Source organism: Chelon labrosus, assembly GCF_963514085.1.
Source record: "Chelon labrosus genome assembly, chromosome: 14".
In the NCBI taxonomy this organism is placed as follows: Eukaryota; Metazoa; Chordata; class Actinopteri; order Mugiliformes; family Mugilidae; genus Chelon; species Chelon labrosus.
In genome coordinates, this window is record NC_140347.1 from 6,036,916 (window position 1) to 6,052,986 (window position 16,071).

General features: G+C 47.0%; 1 protein-coding gene across 2 annotated transcripts; it reads right to left on the reverse strand.

The window, feature by feature from the left end:
• Nucleotides 1-7,599: 7,599 nt before the first annotated feature.
• angel2 (angel homolog 2) lies at nt 7,600-15,121 on the reverse strand. Of its 2 annotated transcripts, none has more exons than XM_084560512.1 (9): nt 14,956-15,121; nt 12,137-13,023; nt 11,761-11,975; nt 11,602-11,671; nt 11,083-11,513; nt 10,857-10,986; nt 10,363-10,438; nt 10,121-10,251; nt 7,600-9,502 (listed from the first exon to the last, which is right to left on the reverse strand). In XM_084560512.1, the coding sequence occupies exons 2-9, from the start codon at nt 13,014-13,016 to the stop codon at nt 9,321-9,323; spliced, it is 2,115 nt and encodes a 704-aa protein (XP_084416638.1). In that variant the 5' UTR covers nt 13,017-13,023; nt 14,956-15,121; the 3' UTR covers nt 7,600-9,320. The 2 variants fall into 2 exon arrangements, with proteins under 2 accessions (XP_084416638.1, XP_084416637.1); XM_084560511.1 differs by lacking the exon at nt 14,956-15,121 and adding an exon at nt 14,007-14,225.
• Between the last annotated feature and the right edge of the window lie 950 nt (nt 15,122-16,071).

The following is a 16,071-nucleotide window of genomic DNA, read 5'->3' on the forward strand; positions in this document are numbered from 1 at the left end:
TAACATAACAGAATAATAACCTATAAGTAATGACAACTCCAGATTTTTTCAATTTGTTTTAGTGCTAAGAAAATCAAATGAATTTGGAGAATGTTTACATTTAATAAACTTTCCTTTGCTATTTGGACACATTGCTGTCTGCTGTTCAGTCCTGGGTCTCAGTGTTGTGTTCTCTTTCTAAATCAGTGGACAAATTAAGAACAGCAGTTATTTCCATTGAAGTCTTATGTGTAATTTTTGACAATTCATGCTGCGGACCAGATTAGACCCTCTGGGAGGCCGCTTTTGGCCCGTGGGCCGTATGTTTGACACCTGTGATATATACAATATAACTGCCTGCAGCAATAGACAATAGACTTCTTATCCGAAGGTTTAACTCCAAGTGGCGTTTCCTCCAAAAACAATCGAAGCAAAAAGACGATCTTAGTTGATTTTAGCTGCAGCAGCCAGGTTCTAGGTAAACTCAGCCAGAAGTCACAACACGTCTGTTACAGCTCCAGGGTTTGATGTAAGAAAAGTATCATGTAGCTACTTCAGTCAGAACAGAGAGGATATCTAATACGGTTGTATCATCATCGATTGTTTCTCCTTTGAGTGTGTCACAAAGTCCACTCACTCACAGAACAACTGAAAACTCTAGCTTTTTGTTTCCACAATGAGCTATGCACACGGTGTGTTAGAGCAGGTTATGGCAAAAAAATAAAACTGAAATCCGAGTCTTCCACAGTCCAGATGTTGGAGGAGGAAGGAGTTTGTTGTTCAGTCTTCACAAAAACACGATTCTACTGGACGGTAAACCAAACCTGTAGCCATCACTGAGGAATATTTGTAATGTTTCTGATGTTTGACCAGCAGAGGAGCAGAGACACACACAGGACAAACCTGCCGGGTTTCTAGAGGCCTGGTGGTTGTTAGCGTACGGAAACGAGCACAAAGCTGCTTTTGCTTTTTTTGAGACAAACAAAGAGGTGATGCAATTTTCTTACTGAAGAAGAAACTTTTAAGACTGACAAACAACTCTTCTCAGACACTGAAAACCAACTGGTCTGACGCTCACGTCACCACAGAGACTTGGAGTTCAAAGACAAACATCCAAACTGTTCTGGGAACACCGGAGAAACTACACAACTGCTCCTCCGCGGGAACACAAAGCCTGAAACAAGAGACCGTCCATGTAGCAGCTCGCAGCTGAAATAGTTTCTCTGACTGAATGTTTTCTGTTGTTTTGAGTTTGATTCATTGATTGTATTCTGTGATTTTGAATGAAAAGTATTTCTTTAAAAGAAAAACAAAAAAAAAGAACATCTTCTAATTGTAGCAGGAGTTCTTTCTGAAGGCCTTTCGTTTGTTTCTAAGTGCTGACAACATGATTCTCAACTTAGTCCTAAACATACTGCACTGCTGGGTTTAAACGTCTTTAGTCAGTCAGTCAGTCGGTCAGAGGTCCTGGAGACGTAACCAGGTAAAAAAAAAAAAAAAAGAGCCAAGGTAAATTCATTTCATTCAGTGTCCATGTTTTTCTCTGCTGTTCTATAAAATGTACTGAAATATGTTCTCATGTACGGCAACTTTTAACTGGACTGTTCACTCAGACCTCTCGTTAACATCCGACCTGGACCATCCGATCTCACCTGTCATCCCCTCTGGTCTTAACTAAAATGTGTCTCCACGTGTGTCCAGCACACTTGAGCCAGCACTTGAGATCTGATCTCAGTTTGTGTGTCTGTAAATAAGCAGCGCCATCATGTGGTCAGTAGAATATTGCACCAGCTGCTGTCTCTAATGGATCTCTACCAACCGCTGGATCAGAACCATCAACAGCTGCTTGTTGTTGACTTGGAGACATGATCCAGATGTTGGAACAAGATGGAAAGACTCTCTCACTGAAATCACAAGGATTAAGTTCTTATTAATTTATTTATCTCCACCTAGACCACCTCATCTAAATATAATCGGAGATCAGATCACTCGTCCTGGGTGTGTTCACACCTGGACTCTACGTTGGCCCAGGACGGATGTTGATGTTAGGTGTGAGCGAGGCCAAAGACTTTCACTCTGTACAGCTAATAGAAACTTCTGTTTATCCTAGAGCTTCATTCATGACCTGACGAGGAGGAAAACGTACTTTTCTTGCGGTGGCAGAGAGAGCTCAACGAACTGCAACTTCAGAAAATAAAACACATGCTCTGCAAATACAACACAGAGAAACATGCTGCAAGGAGAACAGACGGCGACTGAAATGTTTCCACAAAAAGTGACAAAAAAAAGGAAGCCTCATTTCCTGTATCACTGACGAGCAGCAAACATCAATGACTCCAAAAATCATAAAACTTTGAACAAGTGCGTCACTTTCTGTTTTCCCCTGGAAACGTTTCTGTTCTCTGAGCATGAGTGTTGTCAACCTGATGAAGACGTTTTCTTACTTTCCTGTTGATTCATATTTTTTCCCAGTAGCATTGAGCTCTCTCTAGTTCCACCGTGGTTTGTCGCATCTGATCATAACATTAAGTTTTGGGCCGCGGCTCCTTAACTGACGACAATTTAACTTTAAAAACTGACCCAAATGAAGATCAGCGTGTCCGGACAGTATTAAAACACGTGACTCTTCCAGTGCCTCGGCTGTAATGTGTTCAATCTGAGGATGAATATCTTTCCTTCACTAGTGACTCGGTCCTCAACACTTTCACTTCCCTCCAAATGGTTTCTGTGATTTTATTTATCTGAAATGTTTTGTTTTTTCTTTGTGTGGTGAAGAACTAAAGGGTCAAACGTCGGAGTAACAGTATTGAGCCGGCATCTAAATGTGACAAACACTGACTCTAGTCCGTCCAGATTTCCCCCGAGTGAAGACGCGCTGTGGTTTTTTTAATGTGTGGAGATTGACAGTAGGAGAAAATGTAATTACTATTATTATTATTATTGTAACTCTCCTACTGTTCAATGTTTTTATCAACCACTGTAGCAGCATGTGTTCTTTTAATAAATAATCTATGTTTTTAACCTTCTGCTCTGTCATTGATGAGAAAGATACGAGCGACTGAACGGTTTATTTTGTTTTTGGGAATTACAGAACCAACTGATTACTACAAAACTACTTTAACGTGTCTCCAAACAAAAAGACATAACACATATTTACACAGCTAACGGTACATGGGGGAGTAAAAGAAGAAATAATAAAAAAGCAAAATAAATTGCAATCAAAAAACAAATTAATGTTATTGATATCGTGGCTTCACTCTCAGACCGAACTGATCAAACTCTGTCTCCAAAGTCGCAAGAAAACAGTCCCTGGGAAAATAGCATCAGTTTGACCAATGAGAGGCAGTGGGTCGGCCCCGAGGTCTCTTTCCGGTAGGACATGCCCGAAACACCTCCCCCGGGAGGCGTCCGGGAGGCATCCTTACCAGATGCCCTAGCCACCTCAACTGACTCCTCTTGACGTGGAGGAGCAGCGGTTCTATTCTGAGCTCCTCCCGTATGTCCGAGCTCCTTACCCTATCTTTAAGGTTGAGCCCAGCCCCCCTACGAAGGAAACTCATTTCGGCCGCTTGTATTCACAATCTTGTTCTTTTGGTCATTACCCAAAGTTCATGACCATAGGTGAGGGTTGGAACGTAGATAGCCCGGTAAATTGAGAGCTTCGCCTTTCGGTTTAGCTCTCTCTTCACCACGACCAACCGGTTAAGCATCCGCATCACTGCAGATGCCGCTCCAATCCGCCTCTCGATCTCCCGCTCCCTCCTACCTTCACTCGTGAACAAGACCCCGAGATACTTGAACTCCTCCACTTGAGGCAGGACCTCCTCCCCGATCCGGAGTGGGAAATCCACCCTTTTCCGACTGAGGACCATGGCCTCAGACTTGGAGGTGCTGCTCTTCATCCCAGACGCTTCACACTCGGCTGCGAACCGCCCCAGCAAGAGCTGGAGGTCGTTGTTCGATGAGGCTAAGAGGACCACGTCATCCGCAAAAAGCAGGGACGAGATCCTCCGATCACCGAACCCGACACCCTCTCGCATCTGGCTGCGCCTAGAAATTCTTTCCATAAAAGTTATGAACAGAACCGGTGACAAAAGGCAGTCCTGGCGGAGTCCAACCCTCACTGGGAACAGGTCCGACTTACTACCGGCTACATGGACCAAACTCGCACTCCTTTGGTACAGGGACTGAATGACCCTTAGTAAGGGGCCATCCACCCCATACTCCCGGAGCACCCTTCCACAGGATGCCTCTGGGGACACGGTCATAAGCCTTCTCCAGATCCACAAAACACATGTGGACTGGTTGGGCAAACTCCCATCTCCCCTCCAGCACCCCAGTGAGAGTAAAGAGCTGGTCCATGGTTCCACGTCCGGGACAAAAACCGCATTGTTCCTCCTCGATCTGAGGTTCAACAATCGACCGGACCCTCTTTTCCAGCACCCTGGCATAGAACTTGCCGGGGAGGCTGAGGAGTGTGATCCCCCTATAGTTGGAACACACCCTCTGGTCCCCTTTTTCACAGATGGGGACCACCACTCCGGTCTGCCATTCCAGTGGTACTGCCCCCAATGTCCACGCAATGTTGCAGAGGCGTGTCAGCCAGGACAGCCCTACAACATCCAGAGCCTTGAGATACCCAGGGCGGATCTCATCCGCTCCCGGAGCTCCGCCGCCGCGGAGTTGTTTCACTACCTCGGCGACTTCTGCCCCAGAGATTGGATGGTCCAACCCCAGGCCCTCCAGCTCTGTTTCCTCTATGGACTACGTGTCGGTGGGATTGAGGAGCTCCTCAAAGTATTCCTTCCACCGCCCAACGATATCTCCAGTTGACGTCAGCAGCTCCCCACCCCCACTGAAAACAGTGTGAGCGAGTTGCCGCCGAGCCCCCCTGAGGAACCGGACGGTTTGCCAGAACCTCTTTGGAGCCGATCGATAGTCTTCTTCCATAGCCTCACCGAACTCCTCGCACGCCCGACTTTTTGCCTCAGCGACTGCCCTCGTTGCGGACCACCTAGCCGACAGTACCAGTCAGCTGCTTCATGAGACCCACAGACCAACCATGCCCTGTAGGCCTCCTTCAGCCTGACGGCTCCCCTCACCTCTGGTGTCCACCAGCAGGTTCGGGGATTAGCGCCGCGACCAGCACCAGCGACCTTGTGGCCACAACTTGCAACAGCCACCTCCACAATGGCGGAGCGGAACATAGCCCATTCGGACTCAATGTCTCCCACTGCCCCGGGACGCGGTTGAAGCTCAGCCGGAGGTGGGAGTTGAAGACCATCTTGACAGGTTCTTCCACCAGACGTTCCCAGCAGACCCTCACTACTCGTTTGGGTCCACCAGGTCTGCGTGGCATCTTCCCCTGCCATCTGATCCAACTCACCACCAGGTGGTGATCAGTTGACAGCTCTGCACCTCTCTTTACCCAAGTGTTCAGAACATACGGTCGCAGGTCAGATGATACGACTATAAAGTCAATCATCGACCTACGACCTAGGCCGTCATTGTGCCAAGAGCACTGATGAACAACCTTATGTTCGAACATGGTGTTAGTTATGGACAAACTGTGACTCGCACAGAAGTCCAATAACTGAACACCGCTCGGTTTCCGATCAGGCAGGCCGTTCCTCCCAATCACGCCCCTCCAGGTCACGCTGTCATTGCCCACATGAGCATTGAAGTCTCCCAGCAGGACAATGGAGTCCCCAGTCGGGGCGCCATCCAGCGTCCGTCCTAGGGCCTCCAAAAAGGGCGGGTACTCTGAACTTCTGTTTGGCGCATATGCGCAGACAACAGTCAGGACCTGTTCCCCGACCCGAAGGCGCAGGGAAGCAACCCTTTCGTCCACCTGGGAGAACCCCAACATACAGGCAGAGAGTCCATGGGCAAGCAAAAAACCCACCCTGGCCCTCTGCCTCTTACCCGGAGCACCTCCAGCAAAGAAGAGGGTCCAACCCCTCTCAAGGACTTGTGTTCCAGACCTGACGCTATGTGTCGAGGTGAGGCCGACTATATCTAGTCGGTAGCGCTCAACCTCTTCCACAAGCTCCGGCTCCTTCCCCGCCAGAGAGGTGACATTCCATGTCCCAAAAGCCAGCTTCCATTAATTAATGGTTTGTGTTAAACTCCATTATCTGCAGATAATTATTCCATTTTGTTTTTACTTAAATATAAATCCAGTATTAGTTCAACAGTTACAGAAAGTATAGTGATGTTTAAAGTACGTTTAAGCTTAGAGTAAATTTATATTTGATTTGAGGAGCTGCTGAACGGTGACTTGGTCAACTGTCTGATTCACTGATGACAAGACAGAATCATTTCAATTAATCATCTTCGGGTTTTGACTTGAATGCCACACCAGTAAAAACAGGCAGCAAACAGCTCTTAGTGTCGACACCACTCAGTTTTCACCAAAAAGGAAAAATAACGTTCACATTTCAGGACGAATCAGAGGAGCAGATGAACTGGAACAGTGTGTTTGGTCCTGTGTTCATCACGCTGTCTGTCCTGCTGCCTGGCTCCTGATAAAATAATCTGCTTACGTTCCACTGCAGATGTGAACGTGTTCCCCACAAACACACGGAGGCAGCAGATTTATAGAAATAATCCCTCGTTTCTCGTCTCTGCAACAGCAGCAGCAGCAGCAGCAGCAGCAGCTCAGGGGTTCAGGAAGGAGAGGTTCACCTCACTGTGTCTGTCAGCGGCTTAATGTGATGAAGGTCAAAGACAGCTTCATGATTCGTTTTAAAATCTGATTTCTCCTTCACTCTGAAACAACATTTTCTAACCTCTGCTGTTTTTCAGAGCCAGTTATATAAACCATTCAGCCACAACATTATGACCACCGACAGGAAAAGTGAATAACATCAACCATCTTGTGACAGTTCAATGTTCTGCTGGGAAACTTCTGGACCTGGCATTCATTGATGTGGATGTTACTTAGACATGTAGCACCCACCTAGACCAGACCAGGCACCCCCAACCCATAGCAATGACACTCCTTGATGGCAGCAGCCTTTGCCTTGTTTCTTCGGGTTGAGCCCAGTCAGGCCTGATGGAGAGAGACCTGGCCACCAGATGCTCCCCTCCCAGGTCAGACTCCAGGTGGGGGCCACAGATTCCCTATTCTGGGTGAGGTGCTACAACAGTTTTTGGGCCGTTTCATCAACGCCTATGAATCGCTCTTTGTCTGGCCCCTCCCCTGAGACCTTGGGAGACCCTACCAGTGGCTTCTGCTGGGGACAATATAGCTCCTAGGATCACGGGGGTACACAAACCCCTCCACTACGTTAAGGTGGCGATTCTTTGGAGGTTCTACAAAGCACCAACGACTAAAATGAAGAAGCAGCTGAATCAACAACTGATTGAAAACCAGAACCTTCCTGAAGACAAGATTTACTGCAGGACTCTTACATTAGAGTGTTTTCACTAGTGTACCTAATAAACTGGTCAGGAAGTAAGGGTACATTACCCCCCTCTGTCCTGCTCCAGTTCTGCACCGTCACTGGTTAACAGACACAGTCCACTGCTGCCACCTAGTGGTGGAGAACTAAACGGCACCAAAGACCTCTGCAGCACCTGTCTCCCATACCAGGTGTTTGTCTATTTAAGGGCATATTTAATTTAATTATCCAAAATAACGAGTTGTTCGCCAAGAATGAGGACGTTTGTATTGAAGCTCGGCCCGTCTGCCACAAGAAGAGACATGAGGGAGTCCAGGAAGCATGTGGAGACCCAGCCGAGAGTCTTGCTGCAGTGCAGAGAGACGCTCAGAATACCAAGAGATCTGAGCTCAGTGTTTGTGACGGTGCAACCATTTGTCACCATCACACCTTCATTTACAGCCCAGCAACAACACAACCAGGACAAACAGCCGTAGACTCTCTGGTCGTCTACAGCTGGTAGTCAGTGTTACGGTACGAGAGCAAGAAAACATTAAGGCCACGTTTAAAAATAGAAACTCTTTATTTACAGTCTGTAAACTGAACTGAACACTTTTTAGATGTTAGAAAAATGCATGTTTTTTTTTTTTTTTTTTTTTTTGTTTGGTTAGTTATTTACAAGTCTGACACAGATCTGCCATTACATCATGACCACGGACAGGTGAAGTGAATGACACTGGTTATCGGGGCAAGAATCAGACAACAAGCTGAACATTATGTGTACAAAGGTGATGTTTACAAGCAGGAAAGGAGAGATCCTTCCTGGTCTGAAGTGGTCAGCTCCTATTGAAGAGGTCCAAGTAAGGAGGAGAGGTCAACTAGTGACGTGGTCGTTGACAACCAAGGTTCACTGATGGATGTGGGGAGCAAACGTTGGTCCTCGTAGTCCGATCCAACAGCTGCTGCAGCTCTGAAAAGGTTCATCCTGATTCAGACAGGTTGTTTAGTTTGAGCACATCAGAACTGGACCACGGAGACATGGAAGGACGTGGATGGAACATCTCTGTTGCCGTGGGGACACTCCTCAACGACGTCCAGGACCCAGGTTTCCCCAGAAGAACATCACATCAGTGTCATTCACTTCACCAGTCGTTGGTTTTAATGTTGTGGCTGATCCGTTTACAATCCAATGCAACACTCAGTCCTCAGTTTGTTTTTGTTTTTAGTAGAATGAATATTTAAAAACTAAAGACGACTCCGTCTTAACTGAGCCCCCGTGTGGTGACAGAGTTAAATTATCAAGTCACTTCTCACATCAGCAGCTCTGGTGTTCATGAAATTCACAGCCTGAAAGAAAACTTCAAAGCTGTGAAGGGACCAGATGTTATTATCGGTACTGGCATCATGAAATGTTTGAGAACAGGCCATAGAAAGGCTACAGATAATCAGTAAACATCATTTAAAATAGTAGAAGTTAATTTGTGTTGATGAGTTCTTCTCCTGAAATGGGAATCGCTGAATTTTTTATTTATTTTTTTGATTTAGCAGCTTTTTATCCCGTTTCCAGAAGAGTTCTTTAAGGAAAACTTAAAACAGCAGCAGAGTTTAAAGTAGGAGATGATTTAAAGAGAATAAATCTGCAGTAAAACACCTGCTGGGGTTTAAAAGAGATGAGAAACAACACAACGTTTTCTGCAGAAACGATGAATGTTGACCTTGTTGGCTGAAGGTCCTTTGTGAACAGTTATTCAATCAACTGGATATTAATCCTGATATATATATATACTCCACTATAAGCCAATAAAATTTAATTCAAAATTTAACTCGAAAACTAAATATTCCACCTAATTAATGTTCTGGCGTTTTTTTTCTTTTAGTTTGAATATTTTTGGGCCTCTTGAACGTTTCCCCTTCGTCTCCGAGCCGCCCTACGCTTCCACGGCCTTCGAGTCCAGATCAGCGGTGGAGGTGGAGGCGGTGGCGGAGGCGGAAGCGAGAGAGCAGCGGCAGGTGGTCGGACGAGTGGCGCCGACTGGGCAGGCCGCCGACCTCCTCCAGCTCGGACTGGCCGACCAGCGACAGCCGGCCCAGCAGCTGGAGGCCACGCCCACCAGGAAGTGAAGGGGGTGCGGGGTAATCTTTCAAAGAGAGGGGGTGGGGGTGGGGGGGGGAAAGAGACGGAAACAGTGAGGAACAGGTTAAAGGTTAAAGACGTGACAGGAAATCAGACGGGAAGGAAAAAATAAAAATAAACTGAGAGCACAGTTTCTGCAGGTTATGATGAATTATTGAAATATAACGGACGACCAGCAGGAAAATGTTTACACCTGTTGCACCATCTATAGGTACGATCAGGCGCAGCTACACCCAGCAGAGAAGATGTTCACCCATGTTGAACAATGCTGGCTGTTCTTAGCCTGAATATGATAAAATTCTACCATTGTGCACATTAAAGAATCCATAAAAACACTGATATAATCCTGTTTTTAAACACAAGAAACTCCCCCAGAGAAACGAGTCACCAAGGCTTGTTGCACGATGTGCTCCGGGTGGAAGGGGGTTGATTCTACGTTGTGATACACCCAGACTACTCTTAAAGCCATGAGTACATAGCCAGACGGAAACAAAGGTACTGGGGTCGTGTTACACCTGAACACATCTCAGTGCTGAATACGGTCGTACTATTTGATCTGACGCTGTGTTTCTTTGTGTTTGTGTGTGTTTGAGTGTGTGTGTGTGTGTGTGTGTGTCAGTACCGGGACTGTACAGGATGTAATCCACCGTCAGGGCCGTGCGCGAGTGGCAGGTGGTGATCTCAGGTCTCCCATCGGGCTTCAGGCGGTGCTGATAGGACGACTGCAGCTTCAGACCGTGCTCGATGCTCTCCCTGCAGAAAACACACAGAGGTTATGGATGAAAGCTGGTTGGTTTTTAAACGTCTGCAATGGATTTTCCTTGAATGAGGACACATTTTGTTACTGGTTTGTTCTGACATTACCTCTTAAAAGCAGCAGCAGCAGCAGCTTTGGTGGCGAGATCCTCCACAGTGAGATTAGAGATGGCTCCTTCAACAGCTGAGAAGACACACGGGCAGACATCGGTCAACAACACAATTAGTAAACTGAACATATATATATAAAAGGATGAAGCCTTTGGGTTCTATGGGTTGAGGGGAGGGGCCTCTGTGGATCATCCCACAGATACTTGATCAGTTTGGGATCTAGTGAATTTGGAGACCAGGTCAACACCTTGTGCTGTTCTTCATGCTGGGAATGGCTGCTGCCATCAAGGAGTGTCATTGCTATGGGGTGGGGGTGTCTGGTCTGGTCTAGGTGGGTGCTACATGTTTAAGTAACATCCACACCAATGAATGCCAGGTCCAGAAGTTTCCCAGCAGAACATTGAATTGTGACAAGATGGTTTAAATGTTATTCACTTCTCCTGTCAGTGGTCATAATGTTGTGGCTGATCCGTGCAGAGCATGAAGTGTACCTTCAGCGCTGCAGGGCGAGGACTCAGCAGCGGGTTCGTACTGACACTGATGGTTGATTCCTAGACTGCGGGACCAGATTGGAGACGTGAGGAGACGCTGTCCTCTGGGACTTGTCTCCTGACCCGACACCTGCAAACACACAACGTCACGACCTTCAAAATTGAGACACTAGTAGAGGACGAAGCTCCTCCCGTGTCCCGTGAAGGAACGTTTAAGGAGCCTCACCCTGCTGATCTGCATCCCTCTGTACTCCAGGCGTCCCGTGGTCAGGAAGCTGTAGAGTGGACTCAAGGGCGTGGAGTTAAAGTCCCCACACAGCACCACCGGGTTGGTCGAGCCGTCCGGGAGGCGGGACAGCCGGCGGATCTCGGCCAGCAGGATGGCCAGCTGGGCCAGCTTGATGTCCCCCCGGCGGGGGTTGTAGAGGAGGTGGGTGTTGGCGACGCAGACGAAGGAGGAGGGGTCCGAGCGGCCGGCGGCGTCGCTGGGCCTCAACAGGACGACCAGGCCCACGTTGTCCCGGTCGAGGAGGGCGTCGCCGGGACGGAGGAACTCAACGGGGTTGGAGGAGAGGAGGGAGAAGCGGGAGGCTTTGAAGGAGACGGCACAACCGTCTGGTTTACTTCCTGTCCGCTTCTTGTACTCGCACTGGTAACCTGGTGAACAGAAAATGTATCCTTTCAAAATAAAAGCACAAATACACCGATCAGCCACAACATTAAAATCACCAACGTGTGGGTGTACCTAGAGCCTGTAGAGCCGGTTTGATCTGGCTTTCATAGTGGTCCTCTTGAACCTCCTGAAGACACAGGATCTAAACAAAAAAAAAACGAGTGTCCGTCAGTTCACAGTAAACAGCCATAAGTATGTGGACACCTCCGCGCATCAACCTCGTCCACTCACGTCGGCGCCGTGCTGCTGGATCTCAGCCAGCAGGTTGGGCAGCCGGTACTCCCAGGACAGGACGTCGGGGGGACAGTGTCGGTACAGGTAGGCGTTGTCCTGCAGCAGCTCCTGAGACAGGATGTTGTAGGTCATCACCGAGAAGTCGAACGCCGCTCCGTCCCCCGGTGGCTGGAGGTCGGTAGGACCGCAGGACTCCCAGTGTCTCCGGAGACCTGAGGAGGAGGACGGAGAGAGAGAGAGGACGACCTTTTAGAGAGAAGATCGAACTGACGGTGAGTGTCTGAGAGAAGGACGGGAATGTAAATAAAATGTAGGGTTGGGTTTAAAGAAACTGAGGAAGGTTTAAGGAAATGGGTAGCGACACAAAACTCACATTTCGCAGGCAGCGGGACGCCGGGTGGGGGAGGCTCTCTGTCTGCTGCCTTCCACGGGTTCGGGGGTTGCGCGGCGCCGTGAGGTTGGACAGGAAAACCCATCGACCGTCCTCCGTCCCCTCCTCTGTCCCTCGCCTGGTCCGCTGGTCCTCCTCTTGCGTCGCTGTGCTCCTCGCCGCTCCTCCCTTTGAACCAGGGGTTGGGTTTGTGCATCGTTTCCTGTTCTCTGATTTGAGTCCTGGACCGGACGTGTTGAGACTCTTCACGTCCTCGTCTCTCGTGTTCGCTCCTCCTCCGATCAGTAAATCCCTCTTTGATCCCAGGTTTAGTCCTTTCTACGTCTTTAGCTCTGACCTCAGCTCCGTTCATGCCTCGGTCTCGATATCCGTCTCTGTAGTGGTGGTTCGTTCGGAAGCTGCCGTCTTGATGATGATAATGATGATGGTGATGATGGTGGTGTTCCCTCCTGGAGCCTCCCTCCTTGGCCTTGTCCGACGCTCCTGCTCCTGCTCCTCCTCGTTGTCCTTCCCTGTCGTCAGATCTCCTCCTCTCCTCTAAGCTCTTCCTCCGTTTGAGCGGAGGCTCCCGGTCTCTGTCAGGCCGATCCATCCTGCAGCCCGCAGAGGTGGAGAACCAACCCCCAACGTTACCGGGGCGGACGTCCAGAGAGTGGGGCAAACGAGGGGGCCAGGGCGGAAACCCCCTCACCGACCACCATGGACGAGGGGCGGGGATGAACTGGCGGAGGTAGGAGGGGTGGGTGGTGGGGGAGGAGGAGGAGAAGGGGGCGCTGCTGCTCCTGAAGCCGGCCCAGGGGACAGCGGGACGGCTGCAGGGTCGGAAGGAGGAGCTGACAGAGCTCAGCCGGCGAAGGAACATGGGGCGGCTGCAGCAGGAGGTTAGAAATTAGTTAATAAATAAAAAAACATTAAGATACTAGGCTGTGAGAATTTGCTGCTTTCATTTGTCTTAATAAACGTCTAAACTACACAAAACATTGAATTAATAAAACAATAAGAATAATAATCAGGTGCTAAGCTCAATAACACAAGCACATAAACTACTACACTAATGAAAAATTACAAAATTTGACTATTTTTCTTATAAATAAAACCCAAATGTTGCAAAAGTAATGATTTTATTGTGTCATAGCTGAGAAATTAAACAATATAGATATAATGGGAGTCAATGGGACCCTCATGGGATAGTAAATATTAAATCTGACGCTACGCAAAAACTAATAATGCAAGTCAACAAGTCAATATTTTAGATAATCTTGGTCATGTCCAAGACTGACTTGAGATCAGCGGTGGAGCCGGAGGCGGAAGCGACTGACTTGAAAACAAATGCCCCAGCCTCCCAACATTAGTTTTATAGAAAATAGTTTGTTTTTAATGAGTAAAAAGCAGAAAATAATATAAATCAGTCAAGTTTTTATAGCAGTTTTTTTTTTTTTTGGACATGGACATTCAAGAGGGTAGCACATTTTCTGGTGACCCAGTAGAATATATATATATATATATATATATATATATATATATATATATATATATATATATATATATATATATATATATATATAAGTTCAAACTTAGAGACTCTGAGTCACATGCACTAACGCAGCTAGAATGATAATGGCGCCAAATGAAGAGGAAAACTTTGCCCAAATGGACAAAAATGTCCCGAATGACGCCTGAGGAATTTAAAATGTTATTTTTTCGCTAATATATGTCGCTCATACTTGAAAGTCATGTCAAAAACGTCTCGACGTGTGTTTTAAAGTCAGCTGTCTTACATTTCATTGATTGTAAACTCAAACACTCTCATTATTTTTTTAACATCCCGAGCAGCTAGCTGACATTAACTCACTCCTGTCCGTGGCCGGGAGGTCCATCGTTGAAGTTTCGGTTCGGATACATGTCGTTAAATTACTACGAGCGAACATCGTGGAGGTTTTTTTTAAAGCTTCAAATCATCTTAAATACAGAACTCAAAACAAGCCGCACTGCGAGTCCCCGGAATATGACGTCACCGCGCACGCAAACGCTAAGCGCAGGGACTGTGTTGCCTTCAGGGACATGCAAAAAAGGGGCGTCTTTGCTTATTTCGTGGAGGAAAGCTTAGAAAGAAGAGTAAATATTAACATTAGGATCAAGTTATTAAAAGATAATTAATTAGTGGTGTAAAACAAGCCTCAATTACATCCAGGGATCTATTATTTTGTGTTGATTTAACCGTCAATTCTAGAAATAAAGCCGATAGTTTTCCAATTGTGCTTTAATGTACATTACACAACAAAATCAACAAAACAAAATACCACAAACGGCTTTTAATATCTGTTATAAACAATATTTAATAAACTCCGGCGAATAAACTTGCTTGTTGTTTACACATTTAAAGTTAAACGGCTCGTAATTATTCTTACTGTTACAGTAAAGCCATAATTTCCGAGGGCACGTAAAGGCATCTGCGCACTTTGAACCTTGCTCACTTCCTGTCGCTGGAACCTGTAGTCTTCTCCGTCCGTTGCTAAGCATCACTATTACACATTACGAAACAGTAAACGGACTACATTCGTGTCGGTTCTACGTGAAAACGGGTCCGACTGGAAACGTAGCTCCGCCGTTTTTATGCGGTTTTTTAATCGAGCGCATGATGAAATGTCACGTTTTCTTTCGCAGCTGCGATCAGTCACGAGGGAGAAATTACGGAAAACTGCAAATGAAATAAAAACGTATAGGCTTTTTTTGTATTTTTGAATAAGCCGTGGAGAAACAAAAGAGAGGACGGGGGGGAATGAAAAGGTCATTGTACTCACGTAAAATCGAGCCTCCTCTAGAAAATCGGTGAAAACGGCGAGAAACGACAAAACCAAGATAAATGTCCGATGTTAACCGGCTGCTGCTCGTCGTTAAAGGCCGAGAGAGAAGCTGTCAGCGGCGGATTACGGAGTCTGCTGCGGGGTCCATGGGAGGAGAGGAGGACTGGTGGTCTGAGAGAGGAGAGGAGAGGAGGGGAGGGGAGGGGGGACGAGGGGAGAGGAGGGGGGACGACGCATACATCCTCCTCTCACCCTTTCTCTCTCTGCCTTTTTTCAGGTTATTGTTCTTCAGTTTAAAAGCAGCAACATGAAAACAAACCCCAATCTGTTCATGTGTCAGAATTACTTTATTAATCCTTCAAGGACATAGTTTTGTTGCTGTTTCTCCCATAAAGTGACAAATAGAATAAAATGGTGACGAATAAATAATTAAAGAGTCTGAAGAGTTAATAGTGACCAACACTCAGCGGGAGGAATCATAAAGTTTGACGGTTACAGGCAGGAACGAAGTCCTTTGGCCTTAAAGGCTCATTTATGGTACCTCGGGACATAGATATGGTATCTATGTCCCGAGGTACCTCATGTACGTACGTAGCCTACGTCCAGAGGTCGCGCTAGACTTTTTCGTTGTCTGTCATTTTGACTGACAAGGTCATCATAAAAATCCTGTCATAATCATTCTAATGTCATAATCGGCTGCCGACACGTCTTGTCCATACTCCGAACGGGACTGCTAGCGTAAACAGCTCTTAGACGGTAGCGTAGGGTTGAAGTGCTTCGGTGGTATGCAAATTCCATCTTGGTAGCCGTTAGCTGCATAGGCGTAGACATATATACATATATTTATGTCTATGGTTAGCTGAGCTCTGACGTGTGCATCAATATAATCGGTGTACCAGGAAATCGTGCACTGTGATTGCAATTCACACCCCTGTCCACTTGGTGGCGAGTGACCTTGTTAATTGGCTCTTGTCTCTCATCGTAGTCTGCGTTCCAAACATCACAGAACTTTTGTCGGAGCACGATTTCCTGCTACACCGATGATGCACACGTCAGAGCTCGGCTAACCATAGACCATAGATATACAGTACATATGTATATATGTCTATGCAG

Coding starts and splice junctions, on each gene's coding strand:
- angel2 (XM_084560511.1), bottom strand. CDS start 14,056: ATGTATCCGAACCGAAACTTCAACGATGGACCTCCCGGCCACGGACAG. Junction 11,672..11,760: donor TCCAGCAGCACGGCGCCGAC/GTGAGTGGACGA, acceptor TTTTTTGTTTAG/ATCCTGTGTCTTCAGGAGGT. Junction 10,987..11,082: donor GAGGGATGCAGATCAGCAGG/GTGAGGCTCCTT, acceptor GTGTGTTTGCAG/GTGTCGGGTCAGGAGACAAG.